At 43.8% G+C, this 19,980-nt stretch overlaps 1 protein-coding gene across 1 annotated transcript in view; it reads right to left on the bottom strand.

Moving 5' to 3' along the window:
- Positions 1–5,956: 5,956 nt before the first annotated feature.
- Kpnb1 (karyopherin subunit beta 1) overlaps positions 5,957–19,980 on the bottom strand; it is a 28,228-nt gene continuing 14,204 nt past the window's right edge. Inside the window, exons 11-22 of the mRNA XM_048450889.3 lie at positions 19,235–19,426; positions 17,834–17,964; positions 16,131–16,278; positions 15,824–15,895; positions 14,466–14,610; positions 12,464–12,546; positions 11,791–11,898; positions 11,476–11,619; positions 11,248–11,353; positions 10,440–10,554; positions 9,532–9,693; positions 5,957–8,916 (exon numbers count right to left, since the gene is read on the bottom strand). Coding sequence (XP_048306846.1) covers position 8,916; positions 9,532–9,693; positions 10,440–10,554; positions 11,248–11,353; positions 11,476–11,619; positions 11,791–11,898; positions 12,464–12,546; positions 14,466–14,610; positions 15,824–15,895; positions 16,131–16,278; positions 17,834–17,964; positions 19,235–19,426 — 1,407 coding nt within the window. The 3' untranslated portion in view covers positions 5,957–8,915. The remainder of the gene's footprint in view (positions 8,917–9,531; positions 9,694–10,439; positions 10,555–11,247; positions 11,354–11,475; positions 11,620–11,790; positions 11,899–12,463; positions 12,547–14,465; positions 14,611–15,823; positions 15,896–16,130; positions 16,279–17,833; positions 17,965–19,234; positions 19,427–19,980) is intronic.

The following is a 19,980-nucleotide window of genomic DNA, read 5'->3' as shown; positions in this document are numbered from 1 at the left end:
CACTAACTTTCTCTGAGCCATGTAGGATGACCCACCTATCCTGTAGATATGAAGGCAAGCTGACCGGAACATAGGTTACTCCACTCACTAGACCCAAGGGCAAGGTAGGGTCCTTTTCCTTCAGGCTCCACAATTTCTCTTGTGAAGTAGGAGCCGTTAAGATTGGAGGCCAGGTTTAGGGTTGCTGTCCCCACAATCCTCGGTGAGCTGTGAGCAGAGCTGGCCATAGCCGGCCCTCCCTTGCTGGAAAAGACAGTGGGTCGAGGTACCTACCCTCTGAGTACACTCTCCAGGGTGAGTCAGCCCTGCAGCTGCTGGCTGCTCACAGTGCAGGCCTGAGTGAGTCACCTGGTGCCCTAGAGCCAGGTGCTTCTATCCTGGGCTCTATGTGGCTGGTGGCAAAAGCCCAACAGACTTAGATGCCTGAAAACCTGCCCCTAAGTTTGGCCCTGATTTCAGTACATTCTATTTCTAGCTCCTGTTCATGTAAGACAATGCTAAGGACAAGAACGCGCCTCAGCCCATGGTCACTACATTTATTTAATAAAAATACTCAAAAATTTTTTGGGGGGGAGTGTTTTGAGACACAGTCTCACTCTGTGGCATCAGACTCAAAGCTCACCTGTCTCAGCCCACCTGTCTCAGCCCACCTGTCTCAGCCCACCTCTTCAGAGGGAGGATGGCAGGAATGAACCACATGCCTGACTTTTTACAAAAATTTCTCCAACACCCATGATGCACTGGATGCTGAGGATACAGTAAGAAGTCTGCCTTTTCCCCCCACTCATGGAATTTACATTCTGGTAGAAGAGTCAGAAAAATAAAAATATTACTCAGGAACTTAACAAAGGTTGGAAGCCGGGCATGATAATGCCTGCTTTTAATCCCAGCACTTGGGAAGCAGAAGCAGCCAGATTAAGTTGGGCATGGTGGCCTCCATCTGTAAGTTCAACACTTGGGAGGCAGTGGGAAATCTGGGATTTGGAGGCCATCATGGGCTATGTTGTGAAGTCTCAAAAATCCTCCAATCTTTCATGGCTCCCACTTCACAGGAGATATTGTGGAGCCTGAAGGAGAAGGGCACTACCTGCCCTTGTGTCTTGAGAATGGGCTGGCCTATGCTCCAATCCGCTTGCCTTCCTATCTGCCCGACAGGTGGGAGTGTAAGTCAGTGACAGATCTCTTGGTGCTGGGCTTGTTCCAGTCCCAGGGCTCAGGGGAAGAGGAACCAGGAGTAGCAGCCAGGAAAGGGAGGTGTGGCTTCAGGGATGTCTAGGAAGAGCAACAGATGACACAGCCTTGTGATAAATCCTGGACGATTAGAGGTCATGTTCTGAATTGTTAATAAAGGAATGAAACCCTGTGACTTGAACTTGTGTGACTGAGGAAGCTGGGCTTGGTCTAAGTTTCTTCTAAGAGCCCTGAAACCACCTAGGCTCCTATCATGGAGGAGACAGAGGGAAACACCAGGGGACCCATTTCGGGAGGGAAGGGAGCTTAGATAGAAGAGGGAGATTGTTGGTCAGATTGTGGAACTTTCCTAACTGACCTTCCCAGGTGTGGGGAGAGAGGCCCTACTGTCCTCAAGTACAGTGCTAAAGCTGAGCCCTGGAAGCACCCTTCCTGGAAGCCATCAGGGAGAGCCTGTCTCCCACTCCCAGGACTCTTGCTCTGCAGAAAGACTTTGCCTTTCCTCTTCCATTCTTGCCTAAAAGAGAGTAGGAGGAAGTGGCATTAGGCTGAATCAAAACCAGATGACTCAAATAGCTGGCGGGCAAAATTGATTAGATACATGCGACAGTACAGGATCTGGCACCACCTTCGACGCTCCACTTCCAGACCTCAGGAAAGTGGGGTCACTGTGGAACCATCGTGGGCTATCAGAGGCAGCTGTTGGTCTCCTCTGTGGACAGAGTTGAAGGCAGTGAAGATAGAGCCATTCCTGCACTAATTTCTCATTCTTTCAGGGCTCATGGGGCACCTCAGAGAAACCAGGACCTCCAGGAGCAGGGCTTGGGGAGATGGGTTATGTTACGGTATTATTTTACAGTTCTGTTTCACTTTCTTAAAAAGGATGTTTATTTTTATCCAAAGTCAAAATTATTTATGTAGGTGGTGCTGGGACAAACCTGGGTTTTGTTCATGCTAGGCATCTGCTTGACCACGGAGCACATCCCCAGCTGCCAAACAAAATTACAAACTGATACTGACCCAGTCCCAGTGTTATGTGCTGCTAATCGCAGCTAACTGGGAGGTCGAGACTTGAGGATTATGAATTCAAGCCCAGCCTGGGCAACGTAGACATGTTACCTCAGAAAAGCAAAAATTTAATCTTGGCGTATTGGCTTCTACCTGTAAAACAGCACTCAGGAGGCAAGAACAGAGCTTAAAACCTGCCTGGCTTACACAGCAAGTTTCAAGAGTCCATAACAAATAATGGCAAAGATAGGGGTTGGAAGATGGCTCATCCAATAAGAACACTGGCTGGTCCTGCAGAGGACCAGGCACAATTTTCTGCACCCACATGGTGGCTCACATTCACTTCCAACTCAGTTCAGGGAATCAGATGCTCCCTTGGGTACCAGGAAAAGCTGTGGTGCAGATACAACATGAACACAGGTAAGATAAAAATACTTTAATTTTTTAGAAAGTTTTAAAGTTAGGTGGTGGTAGCACTTGGGAGGCAGAGGCAGGCATATCTCTCTGACTTCAAGGCCAGATTGGTTTAGAGTAAGTTCCAGAAAAGGCAAGGCTACACAGAAACCCTGTCTTGGGAAAGCAGAGAAAAAAAGTTTTATTAGTTATTGATATTCATCACCCATGAATAAGAGCGCCACAGGAAACGGGTTTGGGGTGTTTAGTTCGGCTTACTGTATCTCCATTATCTTCAGTGTCTGGTAGTTGCCAGTTGATTAATTGGTTATCTAATTTATGTCCAAAGCCTTGTATTATGAAACTCCTATGCCTTATCTTTCACTGGGATTCATTTTACAAATGAGGAAAGTGAGAATTAAAAAGGGTTAATTGACTATCGCTGGAGGGTGGTACTCAGTGAAGAACTATTGCTATGGAGGACTGACCTAGAGACAGTCCACGATGGTCTCACCCTCAAGATAGTAACACTCAGGCCTGCAGGGAAAGCCAAAAATTATTTCCACTCTGAAGACAGTTCAGCTGCTGGGATCTTGGGCCAAGGAGCACCTGAAGGTAACCCAGGCCTCACAGGTTTCCTGCCTGGGCTGCACTGTGCAGAATCAGCAGGTAGGGTGGGGTAGTTAAGATGTGCCGCTTACTCAGCAACCCTGGGGCCTTTCTGCCTACCAGGCACTAGAGACTATTTCAAGAAGCTTCTGGCTCAGGGGGGAAATGGAGCAGAAGTAGAGATGGTTTGTCTCACACTGCAAATAGGAAGAAAGTCGGCCTTTGGTAAGACAGACAAGATAGACACAAACACACACAAACAGAGGCACCCCCCCCCCATGCCCACCCAGTGAATTGAGTTTGGCAGTTATATTGGTATAGTAGCTCATGCCTATAATCCCACTTGGGTTGAGGCATTATGAAGGCCACAAGTCCCAGGCCAGTATGGCCCAGGCACCCCCAAAATAGTTTGAACTAGAAAGATGGCTTAGTGGCTAAGAGCACTCAATGCTCCTGCAGAGGACACAGGTTCAGTACCCAGCACCCACACCAGGTGGCTCACAACAACCCTCTGAAACTGCACTTGCAGGGCATCTGATGTTCTCTAACCCCCAAAAGTGTCTGCATGCATATCTGCACATAAATTCATGCAGCCTCACACTCAAGGAATAAATCTTTGTTTTTAGAGACGGCTTCTCTGATAGTCACTCTGACTGGTCTAAGTATTTGACCAGGTAGAAGTTGAACTCATATTCGTCTGCCTTTTGCCTCCTGGGTTCTGGGATTAAAGGTATGCACTTAGCAAATGCAGCAATGTAATAAATCTAACTCAAATTTTAAATGTATATGAGTGTTCTGTCTGTATGTCTGCGTACTGTGTACCTAGTTCCACAGAAGGCCATTGACCCTCTGAGACTTGAGTTACACGTGCTTGTGAGCCACTATAAATTGTCAGGAATTGAACCCAGGTTCTCAGGAAAAACCAGCCAGTAGTCTTAACTGCTGAGCCCTCTCTTCAGCCCCAATAAATAAATCTTTAAAAAAGTTTTACAGTTTCAGCTCACTATGATAGCATACACCTGTAACCATAGCACTCCAGAGGCCAAGATCTCAAGTTTGAGACCAACCAAGCTATACAGGGAGATCCTGTTATGACAGTATTAACACTGAAAAATTACTTATTGTATATGATGTGTTACTACAGACACACATCAGAGCGTGTGTGAAGGTAGAGAACAACTCTTTTCCCATTCTACCTTGTCACCAAGGAACTGAACTCAGGTTGTGAGGTTTGTGTGTCAAGTGCCTTTATCCCACTGAGGCATCTTGTCCTCCTGTCCTCACAAAAAACTCAGCAGGTGTCAAAGGCATACAATGAATCTTACTACAGAATTATGACAGAAAAATGGCCTTGGGACTGAATCTCAAAAATACTGTTATTCAGCATCACACAGCCTCTGGGGACCACTGGGAAGCTGGCAACATTCTTAGCTCCTGTGTCCCAGTCCTTATCTATAAAATGGGACTAAAATCCCAGTACTTGGGAAGAGAAGCAGGCAGATCTCTGAGTTTGTGGCCAACCTGGTCTATAGAGTGAGTCTCAGGACAATCAGGTCTCTCTGTAGCAGAGAGACCCTGTCTACAAAAACAAAAAACCAAATAGGTAGTCATTCATTAGCAAGCCTACGTGGCAGTGGAAAAAGCCCAGGAGTAAATAAGTTTAAAATACTTTAGCTGGTGATTGAAGAGAAACAGCTAATACAGGACAGTATCTTCAGGGCGTGACCTTGGTCTGACAACCTTTCTGCTCCTCACTCACACTGAAAGGAGTAAGAGACTAGGTAGTTCTTACTAAGAAGATAGTGAAACATAAACACCCGCACTTTGGGTTGATTAAACACTCAGCGAGGAGCATTCATGTACCATCATATTGTGGCTACCTGCAGTACTGAGGAGATAACAACTTTCTGGCAGCAGCCTGAATTGGAAACACAGCTGTTCTTGGTCAATGGCTATGGCTTATGAGTTTTGAGGCCAACAAGTTACTTTCATACAGTCATCTTCACAATAAGACAGAAGACACAACAATTTCTCCCTCATACGATCACTTTAACTTCTACTCTTGCATGTATACCATATGGAGACAGCAGTACATATCGTGTAGGTATAGGCTAGGTGTCGGGCTTCCTTATGGAGAATGCAGTAAGGAAAGTGGGAGGATCACGTGCACGTCACTGTAAGTCAGCGGTGCCACTGGACCAGTCAACAGGAGGAAGGAAAGAACCCAGCTTAAACAAAATTCAGAGAAGAGATGGACAGAGAAACTGTTCATTGTTGCAGGCGAAGTAAACAGGAACTTTGGGTGGGCCACCTCCAGGGTCTTATCCTGGAAGCTTGCAGGAGACAGAGGACAACCTCCCCACTTCCTCAGTCTTCCCAGCAGTCTCCTGCAGTGTACCTACCTTTGTGTCTCAAAGGGCAATTCTTTTTTTTTTAATATTTATTATGTATACAATATTCAGTCTGTGTGTATGCCTGCAGGCCAGAAGAGGGCACCAGACCCCATTACAGGTGGTTGTGAGCCACCATATGGTTGCTGGGAATTGAACTCAGGACCTTTGGAAGAGCAGGCAATGCTCTTAACCTCTGAGCCATCTCTCCAGCCCTCAAAGGGCAATTCTTAAATTCTATTTCACTTGCATGCTCCTTAATCCATTTGTGTACACACACACACACACACACACACACACAGCCTCTTTCAAACCACTCATTTCACAGTGACAACATCTGAAATAAAGAACGAAGCAGCAAGATGTTGAAAATAAAAATAAAGCGGACTTTATTCAGAAGATAAAGGTGGTGGTATCAGTTTTGGTTAATAAAATTGGGCTCAAGTGTTTTAACAGGTCTTTAATGCCATCACAGACTGGCATGCCAACGGCATTCTGAATGCCAATTACAGATTGATGCTATCAAAGCTGATGGAATTTGGACTTCTTCTAAAGTCAGACTACACACATCTTAAAATAGTGAGAGTAAGGAGACTGCTTGGTTCTGAACGTTAGAACACCATACTGAGCAAGCCCCTCCACTTCTCCACAGACCCTAGGGCTGCCTCTGACAGCTAAAACTTCAACATTTCAACAGAGGAGGGAGGGAGGGAGGACTGGGAGAACTGAGAAAAACAAAAAGCAAAGTTAACCAATATAATTGGTGCAGGCAGTTGCCACTCGTGGCAAACCCAAGTCTAGTCTGAGCCCGCTTTCCTCACATTTGCACTGACATCTTCCCAAGCAGACAGTAACTACATTCTTGAAGGAATGTGCCAAGACTCAGGGTGGAAAAGGCCCAGACAATGAGTGGACAGAAAGCATTTCGAGTTCATTTGCCTTAAGTGGTACCAACCGATTAAGGACAAACACCCAAACCATAGAAAACAGTAGCTGAAAGTAACTAAGAGAGGATAAAAATGCATAACCAGTGCAGAATAGCAAGGCACCATGACCACAATCCAACCAGCCCATTTCCTCCTCTCCAGCATTGTATGCATCTGGGAGAAAGCATTAGTAACAGCACTTGTCAACTGCTTCCCTGGAACAAAACATGACAAAACACACGGAAGGTTTTGTTTTCATCATGGTTCTCGGTGTACTTTATTCCCCTGCTGTCGCGCTAAGCAGCCCACACAGGACAGAAATGGGTAGCACTGAGGAATGATCAGATTGTTTTTTCCTTTCCCCCAATATTTCTGCCCCCTCCCTAAGCCCTGCCCCAAACCTATCTAGTATCAGGAATGGTTAGTAAATCTGAAAAAACAGCTAAGATGGAAACAAGGCATTCAGAGGCCTGGGCCTCTCTTCACACTAGGGCTCAAGTCCTAGTGATTGCTCTGCTCACAATGGGAGTGTCTCTCCTTCAAATACTTTTTTGTACACCGGTTCACAGATCAGATCGGCACTTCGACTCTGAACCTGGCACCAAAAGGCACAATATCTGATACCCTGTAAAGAGCGACTAGAAGCTGCGTATGGACAGGCAAAGGGAGCCAGTCCCACTCAGGAATGGGCCTAGGCAGGGAAGATGAAAGGAGCAGAGGAGAAAACCTAAGCCAGCATCACTTACTACAATGGAAATGAAGTAGGAATGAGGGTCTTGTGTTTAAATCTTCCAACCTACCAGGAAGCCAAAAAACTCCCTTGGTTTCTATTATTTCTTTAAAGCAGCATATTTAAAACGCCAGCAAATCTCCTAATGTCTGCACGAGCCAAGAGGGCCAGCTCACAGAAATCATTTCTTATTGCTGAAAGACTAAAATCCAGGGTGCCTTGTTCCCTTGTAAAAGGGAAAATAATTCTGATTTATGGTAATCACAGCACATCACACTTTAAAAAAATACTAAAGCGTGTGAGCAGGGGAATGTTTGACACCATTTTATTCATCTTAACATCAGTGGAAAAATATAACCTTTTCCTAGTGCCATTTTCATCACAACAGTTGTAGTTAGTGTGTGTGTATATATACGTATACACACACACACTTGTCTTATTGGTTAGTTGGTTTTGAAGTGCAGCAAGAGACCAATACCGCATTGCAGTCAATCAAAGAAAAGAACAGAAGGCCAAGCAGTTTCCAAATGGTTATTTTATCAGATTGTTCAACATTAAATTTTCGTCATTTGCAATTCAAAATAGTTACCTGAAGTTTGCGGTTTTGAGTGTGTATTTACTTTTGTTGTACATTTGTACTCTAAACTCTTTGGCACAGTTTTCTGGGGGCATTCAGGCTGCCACAATGTAAGTCAGGAGACAGCTTGCTAGTGATGCCAATTTTCGAGCATTTAAATTTGGTTTGGGTTGTGGCTTTTTGTCTTTGAAGTCTGCATTTTATTTGTAACAACTGTACTTTTATTTTTCTATATCCTCTAACTCCAGAGTTTTTTTCTCCCCCCTCCCCCCACAGCTACATTCACAGCTGAACCACAGTATCAGGAAAGGCGCCTTGATGAAAAGATCAGGACAGGAGCTCTGACCATTCGTCAGTGTTTTCCCTAGAATAATTAAAAATGAAACCAAACCAAACCTAAAAAGAGCGTCTTTCCTCATTTGTTGTTTAAACACGTCTCTTGTGCTGCATCAGTAGCCAGAACTTCAGTTAGTTTATGAAATGCAACATCAAACCCCTGTGTTTTCTGGGAAAAGAAACTGCAATGACTTGAAGTTGAGAATGTGGATACCGCCTCACTCACACACACTCATTCTCAGACTGTGAAATCCCCCACGCGCCTTCTAACGGGCACATGTGCAGTACCAAGTGCAACGGTACAGTGAAGGTGGGCTCGAGACCCGGGCTCCATCTTTCTCCTCAGTAGCAAAGGCCAGGCTGCCTTTTACAATACAGCCCCACAGCTGAACCCAGGTCCTCCTCTCCCAAACCTGTCATCCCATTCGGCACCGCCAAGACAGGAAAGCTAGTTCTAGCCTCCCCTGGGAAGAGACAGCTTTTTTGTTTTTAATAAGTAAGTAAATCCATTGTTTCTCTGTTCCAAGATGGCTGATGTTATGTTTGTCTACAAAGTCAGTGCTTAACTTAGCTCACTAACAGCGCTGCTGTTGTCGGCTGTGGCAGGATTTTCAATGTGGTGTTTTCAAGCCTCACTCACTCATCCTCTCATTCCCAAACATTCAGCATCCGTGCACACTCCTCACTTCCAGGTTTTTTCAAAAGATTGGAGATTTCCAGTGGGGGTCTCAGGTCATCATCCCATTGGTACCAGATCTAAAATAAAATGGATGAAGAGGTCAATCCTGTGGTCACATACACCCAACTCCTACAACTAACTGCCCCTAAGTCTGAATGGGACTTGGCAACTCTCAAAGACTGACAACTTTCTTGTCTTCCTTTGTACTATCTACCTGCTGCCTTAAGTAAGCATCAAATACAACTAGTGAAAAGTGCTTCCAAAATTCAATTCCAGGCAATCCAAGCAATAATAAATGAACACTCAAGGCTAGATATGGTGACACACACCTTTAATCCCACTACATGGGAGGCAGAGCCAAGATCTAGGGGCTAGCCAGGCTACATACAGAAACCTCCAGCCACCAGGTTTGAGTCCCAATACAAAGGAAGGGACACGGAAAATGGGGGGGGGAGGGAAAATTTTATTAGGTCCCAAAATATCTTCAATATTTTGATCTGAGTTCTGTTGTCCTTCACAAGGACTCAATATTCAGCTTAGAAAAGATTACCTGAATAAAGGCCTGCTCGGAAGCAGGTACAGAAAAGTGTTAATAAAATAACCAATAGGCATCTATTACCGAAAGTTCTTAATAAAGTCCTTAAAGAAAATGTGCCCTCCTAAGATCCAAAGGAGCGAAGTCAAGATCTTACCAAGCTTGGTTCTTTAGTTTCCTCAGTTCCTTTGTTGCCCACGTAGCAAGGGTCTTTGCTTTGTTAGTCTTCGATCTCCGTCCTTCAGTTAATAGTTCATGGATCATTGGCCTAGCTTCTACTAATTTCAGTACATCCTTCCCAAATGCTGTACATAAGTCCCTGTGCAAAACAAACACACCTGAGAATGACTTCCTGGTCACACCTGTACCGTGGTTGATGCTGCCAACGATGAATTTCCTGGTCATTATTCACTTTAGTCATCAGTCAGCTCTTCTCTTTTCTGGTTTTTCAAGATAGGGTTTCTCTGTGTAGCCCTGGCTGGCCTCAAATTCACAAAGATCTGTCTGCATCTGTCTCCCAAGTAGAAGGATTAAAGATACGTGCCACCGCCACCTAGCTCATTCACTTCTTAAAATTCTAGGAGACTTCTGGAATAAATTAAGTTGCAAGTGTTAGAAGGACTCAGCCAATGTTAATAGCTGAGTGTGGCAGAACAATCCCATCAAGTCAGTAAACGAGGAAGAAGCTGACAAGTTTCATCAGCATGGGCACATATCAAGACCTTCTCAAAAGAAGTAATAAGAAAAGGGAAGTAGAATAAGGCCTACGAGCTGTGATGCTATGTCCCAACATGGACTCAGGATCTCAGAAGAGGCTGGTGAGGAGGCTCAGTAGGTAAAGCTGCCTGCTGTCAAATCCTCAGTACCCACATGGTTTAGGAGAGAACTGAATCCCTCAAGCTTCCTCTGACCTCCATGCACATACATGCATACAAGGTAAGTAATACTTTTAAAGGGCTATGTAGTGTGAAGCCTTGGGTTTCATCACCAGCACTGTAAAAGAGCAAAACAAAACCAATTTTCTCTGTATACACTTCTGGTTCTGTGGAAGAAGGCATGACTTACCCTATCAGTCCAGCAGCACATGCTACGACTCCATCTGTATGATCCTCGTCTCCAGCAATGTGATCAATAAAAGACAAAATAAATTCTACTCTGGGTTGTACCAGCATTACATCCGCTATAAAGGAAAGAAGAGGTCTGATTAAACTGTCCCATGTTATACAGGACTCAGCCTCTTTTCAATATGGCCACTGCTAGTCTACCCCAATAGCAAGGTTCCAGCTGGATAACCAGCTATACAGAGGATACCAAAAAATTATTCTTCAGTTTAGAAGGATATCCTTCAAATTCACAGAGGGAATAAATTTTCCTTTTGTAATCACATGGAACATAGAATTTTTGTGAACTGAAAAATAGAATAAAGCATTACCCAGTGGGAAGTGCCCCCATACCACTGAGTTAGCTGCCACAAGTGGAACACAAAAGGCACAACCTCCACTGTGGGCTTGAGTTACTCAACCAACAATTGCTCTAGCTGCTGCCTGCAACCAGTAAAGAGCACTGGCACCTCTGCACTTTCCAATAGCCTCATTAGACTCCTAAAAAAGACAAAGCTAGGTGTGGTTCAGTGGCAGAGCTTAGCTACCATGTCATGCAGCCCTGGCTTTGATTGTGTACACTCCACCACTCCTACCACGGGGAAAACACCAATGTCTGTCTCTTGCCCTCCCCGCAAACCCTCTGTTCACTAGGGTACCACTTCTTTTTGTTCCTCCTAGATGCAGCAGGTGCTCATTCACCAATGAGCTACAAAGGTAAGATGCACCCTGGCCAATGGATTTCGGGAGCTGGGCTATATTATATACTCAACGGTGTACGTTTTCCTGATCTCCCTTCAATCCTTGGACAATTCCTGTATAAGCTTCCAAGCAGCTTTCTCTTAGTTCATTCAGATAATCCACCATGTCGAAGTCTGACTGGAAGAGACAAAGAATAAAACCTCTGTCATAGTGGCCACCTTAAGAGAGGTACACCATAAACAGTTCTCCTACTCTGTTAGAGTTGGTCTTAGAAGACCATCAAGACATCCCACACTTACTTTGTCCACCTGAGCTTGGGAGGCCTGCTGTAGAGTATTCAATACAACCTCTAGGTATTTTTTAAACTCTCCACCAATAGCAAGAGCAATATCACCAAACACAGACAGAATCTGTGGCTTCACAGACCTGTGGACATTTTCATTCTAACAAGAAAAAGAGAAAAGAGGAACTTATATACATGAATCTTGTCTGATTTGAAGACCCAAGCACAAAAACAGAGTTACTTTGAATAGAAAAATTACATATTTATTTTATCACTTCCCAAGTATACCACACATTACTTAGACTGGCCAATTAGCCTAAGAAATGCTTACCCCCAAGTTCTCCAGGAGCAGCTGCATGACCTCATCACAGAAAGGTAAGATGTTAGACTGCAGGGCTCGGCACAAGTCTCCCACTAAGCCAACAGCTGCCAAACACACCTGCAAAGAATCAAGGAAACGATTTCCCAAACAGAAAAGGCTTCCAGCAGAGCACAGCATTACTTTTACCTAGTCAATGGTCCCTTATCACTTGAACCAGAATCAGAGAACACAACTTCTCTTGTGAAGATTATAGAATTTTAACCAGATTCAGCAAGAGAACTAAACTAGGGCTGCCTGAGTTATCAGTAGGAAAGAATGGAGGTGGCAGAACATGGAAAACTGCAGTGGTGACATAACTTGGCAGCTGCCTTTTAATTAGGACTGTTAGGCAGTCACCTTGTGTTCTCTATCTGGCAGATCCAATATCCTGCTTTTCACAGACGACCTCCAATGCAGACACTAAGGATACAAATAATGTAAAAGGGGAAACCACTTGGCTTCAGAACCTTGATTTTGTCTGGACTACTCTATGCCGCATTAGTGAGAGTATATGATTTTGAGGGCTGGGATGTATTTTTCAGTTTAAGCAACTTGCCCAACATTAGCACATACAGGCTCCAAGTCTGATTTTCAACAATGTGAAAACAAACAAACAAAGACAGTTTTGAAAAGCAAATCCTACCTGGTACTCAGCATAATTTTTCAATCCAATACCCAAGAATGGTTTAAAGGCCTCCATGTACTTGAGGAATTCACCACCCAACACTGTTAATGGAACAAACAATTAGCTAATCATAGCAACAAAAGATACGTGAGTCAAATAACCCAGGACATATTCACTGTTCAACATGTTGGGCAGAATGTGTTGATTTACTAATCATTTTCTATCATTAAGATATTCAAGCTTTCTAACTGTTGTTGGAAGGGCCAAGTCCACACAATTTAGAATGTCAATGCTCATCAGAATGAGATTTTACTACAGCTAAAATAACAGAAAACCATGGACTTAAGGAAAGAATAACTTTCAGTTGGCTGAGACAGCTATGCTGCTTTATTCCCCCTCCTCCATGGGAAGCCAGCTTCAAAACAAAGTCAGTCACAGCAAGGACTAAACAAGCGAGTCAGGAAAAGGAACAGAAAGGCAGGAGTGTAGCTCAGTGATAGAGCACTTGGCTAAGATAGTCTGGGTCCTAGGTTCAATCCATAGCACAGAGAAAACGGAAAAAGGCAAGGCAGACAGAGTTGCAGACTGACTACAGCGCCTGAGCGGTCCTTTCCCAGCCCACTCCCATCATTCTAATGGTTAAAATTTTTATTTTCTTATTTAATCAATTTTACTTATTTATGTCTTAAGTCTATATGTGTACATGGAAGCCACAAGAAGCTATAGGTGTTTGTAAGCCATATCACATGGGTGCTAGGACTCAAACTTTGGTTCTCTGCAAGAGCAACAAGCGCTTTTAACCAATAAGGAACCTTTCTAGGCACCGTCTGCTTTCTTGGGAAAAGGTCACATTCTGTAGCTAATGTGTCCCCAAAACTTGAAATCCACTTGTCTCAGCTTCCCAAATGCTTGGATTACAAGTATTCAGCTTTCTTCCCAACCCTACCCCAGCAAGATTCATGCATCCCAGGCCAGCCTTGAATTACTATGTAGCCCAGTGTGGCAGAGGTGATATTAAGCTCCTGATCCTCCTACCAACACTACCTGAGAGCTAGGGAAACAGGTGTGTATCCCTATACAGCTTATGTTGTTTTGGGGGCACCCCAGGGCTTTCTGCTCCTTAAAATACTCTGCCAATTGATCTATACCCTCAGCATATTTTTGGTCTTTCCCGAGAAGGGACTCACTATGAATAATATGCTGGAACAAACTCACAATTCTTCTGCCTCTGCCTTCAGAGTGTGACTATAGGCATGTACTATCACACCTGGTTTTGAACATAGACTGCTTATTCCAGAAATAGGACTGATCCTCAGAATAGCAGACTTTAAATACTGCCTTAGCAGTATACTTAAAGTTCATCTCTGATGAAGCATTCCAGAGTTTCAATGTACTCTTTAATGTTTTGAATACCCTTAAAAAAAAAAGTCTAAAGTGTTCCCTAAAGCAATTTTGTAGATAATATGTAACTACAAAAGTCAATCAACTCCTAAAACTCAGGTAAATTTATTCCATACCACACTAAGTCCTATAATCTATTCAAGCCCAAAGCATTGTAATCCAGACTCAAAGGTACCAAAGGCAGAAATGAAACCAGAATCTTTCTTCTGTTTCCCCTACCGTCAACAAAAGAAAACAAACCTTAAGAAAGCAAGTTGGCTTTAAGTTTTTTGAGACAGGGTTTTCTCTCTGTGTAGCTTTGCAAACTGTCCTGGAACTTACTCTGTAGACCAGGCTGGCCTTGAACTCACTTACCTCTGCCTGCCAAGTGCTGGGATTAAAGCCCACCCCTGCCTGGCTACAAATTTACTTCCAAGGGAAGAAGGAAACTGATGAACGCTTTGATGGGCACCAACTGTCCCTAAAAGGCTGCCAATCTGACGTAGATGCTAAACTAGCTGGCCATTACATTAAGGAGGCTGGCAAAGAAGGCAGTGATATAATTTACACACGTCAATTCAACCATCACCTTTTCCTTGCACTCTGAGGACACAGTCTCTGTCTTTTGCTGCTCACTAACCTTCCACCAGTGTGCTAACTGCCATCAGGGCATCTTCTTGCACTCCCCCAGACCCAGCTGTGCTTTGGAACATCCTTAAGAGGGAGGCCATGACCACATCAGAGATCTGCAAGGCATCTTGATGCTGCACTTTCCGGAGTACATTCTGTGAAATGAACAACAATTTAGGATCTGTTGATTCCAAAGCCTGAAATCAGGACACTATGCCTTTTCTTTGAAAAATAAAATGTAAAACATCATCTCCTCTGTCTGTCAGAGAGAACCATCATTACCCTCTACACCCCAGTTTTACTAGAATGACACATTATTTCAGTTTACAAAAAGGGTATGTCTTAAAGGTGCTCTTACACAAATAAAAAACCTACAGCCTGAACTGATAAAATGACCATAACAACTCCTTCCAATTCCATACACTATTCTCAAACTGTTCTCCTCACTCCTGTATTTGTTCATCTAAAGCCATTGGATCACTGTGTTTGATGAGAAGGTTCTATCACTAACCCTTAAAATACAACAACTGAACAGAGTTCACAGGTAAAACCTAGTGTGACCGAATACCAAAATCCAGTATCTATTTATGCTTCAGAAGTCCCAGAACTTTCCTTTTGTCCCGACAGGAAAAGGATAAGCAGACATTGACATTTTATTTCAGTTTTCACAGCCAATCTTTGAAAAGAAAAAAGCACTATAAATGCCACATCAGGTAATGTTTCAAAGATGGTCACCAAGTGTAAGCCATTTATTTTGTCAATGCAGGGATTGAGCCTAGGGCCCTGCATATGCCAGTGACTGGCCTGAGTTAGGACTCTAGTCCCAGGGCCATATTGTTAACTAAGCGAACCACATCTGACCAAGATGGGTTTGGACAAAAACCAAGAGAAAAAGCTGTCAACACATGACAGATGTACAGCTGGGAGGGACCATTAAGCTGAGGCACTTCTCATCGTCACAAAGACAAATTAGATCTTTCAGGACAGACACAAAAGAAAGGCAAGAAATACTCTTTCAGTCACAGATCAAAGCCCTCTGATTACAACTACCAGACAGAATTATCATATTTCAGAGGTCTGTGTGCCCATCAATCTGTCATAACAATAAATTGGCTGTCTTTCTTTAAGGTATTAAACGAGGTCAGGGATTCAAAAGGAAGCTCAGTTGCTAACAGCTATGGCTGGTCTTCCACAAGAACTGGTTTTCATTCCAAGCACGAACATGTCAATTTACAACCATCTCTAACTCCAGTGCAAAAAGCGCCAACATCCTTTTCGGCCCTCTTAGGCACTTCCCACATATGGTGAACAGATATGCATGTAGGCAACACACCCGTTAAGAAAAGAGAAAGAGAAATGGCATCATACCTGAAGAGTTGCACACAGTAGAGACTGAAGGTCATTGAACTGGATTCTGTCTGATGTGCTCTGGATATGGGACTGAAGAAAGAAAAATCGGGTTCTCATGGAAACCTTCCACTTGCAGCAATTACCAGGACCTCTGAAAGGTAAGCCTCTGAAATGCTAACAGTGAGCAGCACTAGCAGAAGGCAGGGGCAAGCAAAGCAGGCAGTAAGCTGCAAGCTTCTTGGCTATTGTCTGAACCTAAGGCTATGCCAAGGGCCGCAACAAAGTACCCCCACCTTCCCCAGGACACAACACTCCCTGGTCTCACCTCCATCTGAAGCACCTGCTGCAGTCGTTCCATAATGACCAGGGTGGTCTTTTGCACTGCAGGGTAACAATCCTTGGCACTATTTTTTACAATTTCCATTAGAGATTCATATGCAGAACTTCTCAGGTTGTTCTGGTGTCCATCAGGTCTATAAGGATACAAAACAAAAAGGCCTCACTTGAGAAGTAGTAACAGAAAAGGAGTTCGTAAAGCAGACATATTTCCCCAACAACAGGAAACCACAGGTTGGGGATGTTATTCAGAGGTAAAGACATTGCCCACAAAAAGCCATGGATTCAATCTCTAGTACTGTAAAATCGGAAGCCAAAAATGGTATGACAGCAAACCAGGTTTGAACTTGGCAATAAGATATCAATGAATCAATTCAGGTTTGGTGTTGCACACCTTCAATCCCAGCACTTGGGAGGCAGAAGCAGGAAGATCTGAGTTCCAGAACACCTAGAGCTCTTACACAGAGAATCCCTGTCTCAAAAAGCCAAAAAGATACCAATGAACCATAGGTGTAATATCACACACCTAAAACCCTGGTACTGAGAGACTTTGCTTAGGCTAAAGAGTGGAGACCTGGTTTGTTTCTTTGTTTTTAAAGTAGACAAGTGGATAGTATGTACAAACTAAAGGAGCTGACTCAGCAGATAAATACACTTGTCACCAAGGCTTACGCCAGACCTCAGTCCTTCTACCCCAGATGGTAGAAAAAAATTGACTCAGTAAGATACCTCAGTCGCCACATGTGCACCACTCACAAAGTAGTTTTTTTTTTTTTAAATATTTATTCATTTATTATGCATTTAATACCTGCCTACATGTGTGCCTGCAGGCCAGAGAGGACACCAGATCTCATTACAGATGGTTGTGAGCCACCATATGGTGCTAGGAATTGAACTCAAGACCTTTGGAAGAGCAGACAATGCTCTTAACCACTGAGCCATCTCTCCAGCTCCCCACAAAGTAGTTTTTAGCCGGACCTTGGTGGCACACACCAGCACTCGGACAAGGTCAGCCTTGTCTACACAGTGAGTTCCAGGACAGTCAGGGTTATGCTAAGAGACCCCTTTTCCTTTTTTGTTTTTGAGACAGAATTTCTCTGTGTATCTTTAGCTGTTCTGAAACTCTTTAGACCATGCTGGCCTCAAACTCAGAGATCCGATTGCTTCTGCCTCCCAAGTGCTGGGATTAAAGGCATGTACCACCACTGCCTGGCTTAAATAAATAAATCAAAATTCCTTTGAGCCAATGCTGCGCTCGTGTTCTCTAGACATGGCTATAACGAGAGCTAGTGAGATAGTTCCATAACCTCAAGTGAAAAGACAGCAGCTCTCTACAAGTTGCCCCTCACCTTCACCGTGACACACTGTCTGTCTACTCTCTCACATACAGAGACTCTAACCAAAAACGTAGAATGGAAGGGAGTTTTTGTAAGCGATCAGGCTAAAACTGACTGAACAAATGCAAGTTAATTCAAGAAACTGAGCAGTCACAAAGGAAACATGAGCGACTGACTGGAGTGTGATGTGCCTACTACTGCAGGACTTCTCTCCCTAAATACTTAACGTACTATAGGACACTGTAAACTTCTCCAGAGAAGGTATTGCGCTGTGTCATGTCCCAGTTTTTACGCTCTAGCTCTAGAAAACAGGCGTTAGCCATACTGCTGCCGGCTTCCAAGGATTACTGGTTACCTGTCTGTGGTCTCCAATAGTTTCTGAACTATCAGCTCAAATGAAGAAGACAAACAATAGGTGGCTGGTTCTTCTTGATCATCGGCTACATCTGCAGCTTCATAAGCAGCTTCAGCCAGACTAGAAAAAGCCTGGAATGCAGAGAGACTTAAGATCAGTTCCAAGGGAACCCCACTGTAGGATTCTCTCATCTCCCTCCCCATCCCGATACCTTGAACAGTATTCTCTAACCTACAATTAATGGCTCTTAAAGCTCCAACTTTTCTTGTCAAGGTCATCAAGAAAAATTCATTACTCAGCACCCACATCAGGTGATTCACACTGCTTCTAACTCCAGCTCCAGGGGACCTGACACTCTCTTCTGGAGGAAGCACACCCACTTCTCTCAACAGGAAAAACATTAGACTCTATAAAAGAGAATTCATTAGGGAATGGTGATATAAGTACCTTTTGCTTAGGAGTATTAAAATTCTATAGGGAGGGCTGGAGAGACGGCTCTGTGGTTAAGGGCACTAGCTGTTCTCCTAGAGGGACTGAATTCAATTCCCAGAACCCACATGGCAGATCTGTAACTCCAGTTCTAGGGGATCTTACACCCAAGCGCACACTCATAATTTAAAAAAAGAAAAAAAAAATCTAAAAGTTTAAGCAAGAAGGACCGGATGAGATGTGTTGGAGCACGTCTTTAATCCCAGCACTTGGGAGTCAGAGGCAGGCATATCTCTCTCTGAGTTTGAGGTCAGCCTGGGGTGCATAATGAGACCTTATCTTCAAAGTATGGGTGAGGACTGGCTGTTTGCAGGATAAAGGTTCAACTCCTAGTATCCACAAAGTGGCTCACAACTCCAGTTCCAGGGAATCTGATGCTCTTTTTGGATCCCTGCAGGCACCAGGCCCACACAAACAAAACACTCAATACAGAAAAATAATCCAAAAAAAATTTTTTTTTTTTTTAAGAAGAAACACTGTATGTGCAGCCTAGTAATCTGCCCAACGCTCTTAAGTGCAGAGTCCTTTCAGCAATTCCCTTCTGTCCTCTCACTCAGGGACCTACAGTGACTCAGCAGAGTCTGACCACCTCCTCTTGCTTCCATCCTTCTCTTTTCTTTCTGTAGCAAAACCTCCGTTTTAATCAGAACTTCTTGTCTAAAAGCAATCGAAGGAGAAAAGCCAAGTACAGAGAGTCTCCTGCCTCATGCTTTAAGTGCTTTGGGACCAATCAACGTCAGTCACCAGCTCCACTGGCCTCTGCAGCTGCCATCTGCCTAGATCCTAACTGAAGATATTAGGAGACAAGATTGAGAAAATGTCTTCCAGTGAGGTAGGTCCCTTTCTTTCACACATCTCCTTCTCAATGGCACAGGACAAGCACCTGTCTTCACCAGGAAGAAAGTCCCTTACCCAGCACACATTTGAAGCCACTCTGGGCTCAGCACTGAGGCCTTCAATCAGACACTGCAGCAGGGGAGCCAAGTAGACATCATTGATGGCAGCTTCAGGGAGCAGTTCACAAATCCTGCCCACAGTCCAAGCTGTTGTGTCTCGAACAACTACACTGGGGTCTTTCATTAACTCTATTAGGGTGGGCATAGCCTGCAAATAAAATAAAGCAAACAAATTGAAATTCATGCTGACTACTATTCAAAAGAAACACCACTGGTCCGTGTGGCACATGCCTATGATTTCAGCATTTAGAAAACGAAGGCAGGAGGATGCAGAATTGAAGCCATTTACGGCTATTATATGTTACAAATTTGATGCCAAACCTCATCTGAAATAAAAACACATCTTTCCCCATATAGCCCATATAGTGACAGAAAGATTTTAATGTAATATATGACGAAGACATTCTGAAAATAGATGTTTCTAAAAACAAAACAACAAGAACAACAACAAAAAAATAGTAACAGTAAACAAAAAGATTGTAAAACGTTCTCTTCCCACAGGGTGGTGATGGCACAGCCTTTAATCCCAGCAGAGGCAGGTGGATCTCTGTGAGTTTGAAGTCAGCCTGGTCTACAAGAGTAAGTTCCAGGACAGCAAGGACTACACAGAGAAACCCTGCCTTGAAAAACCAAGAGAAGGAGGTAGGGAAGAGTTCTACTCCCTTTACTGACTTCCAATATAGGATTTTATTAAAGAGTTTG

This window comes from Myodes glareolus, chromosome 9 (genome assembly GCF_982192425.1).
Source record: "Myodes glareolus chromosome 9, mMyoGla1.1, whole genome shotgun sequence".
NCBI classification, from domain to species: Eukaryota; Metazoa; Chordata; class Mammalia; order Rodentia; family Cricetidae; genus Myodes; species Myodes glareolus.
The sequence above is the reverse complement of the archived record's forward strand: the minus strand, read 5'-3'. Positions and strand labels throughout refer to the sequence as shown.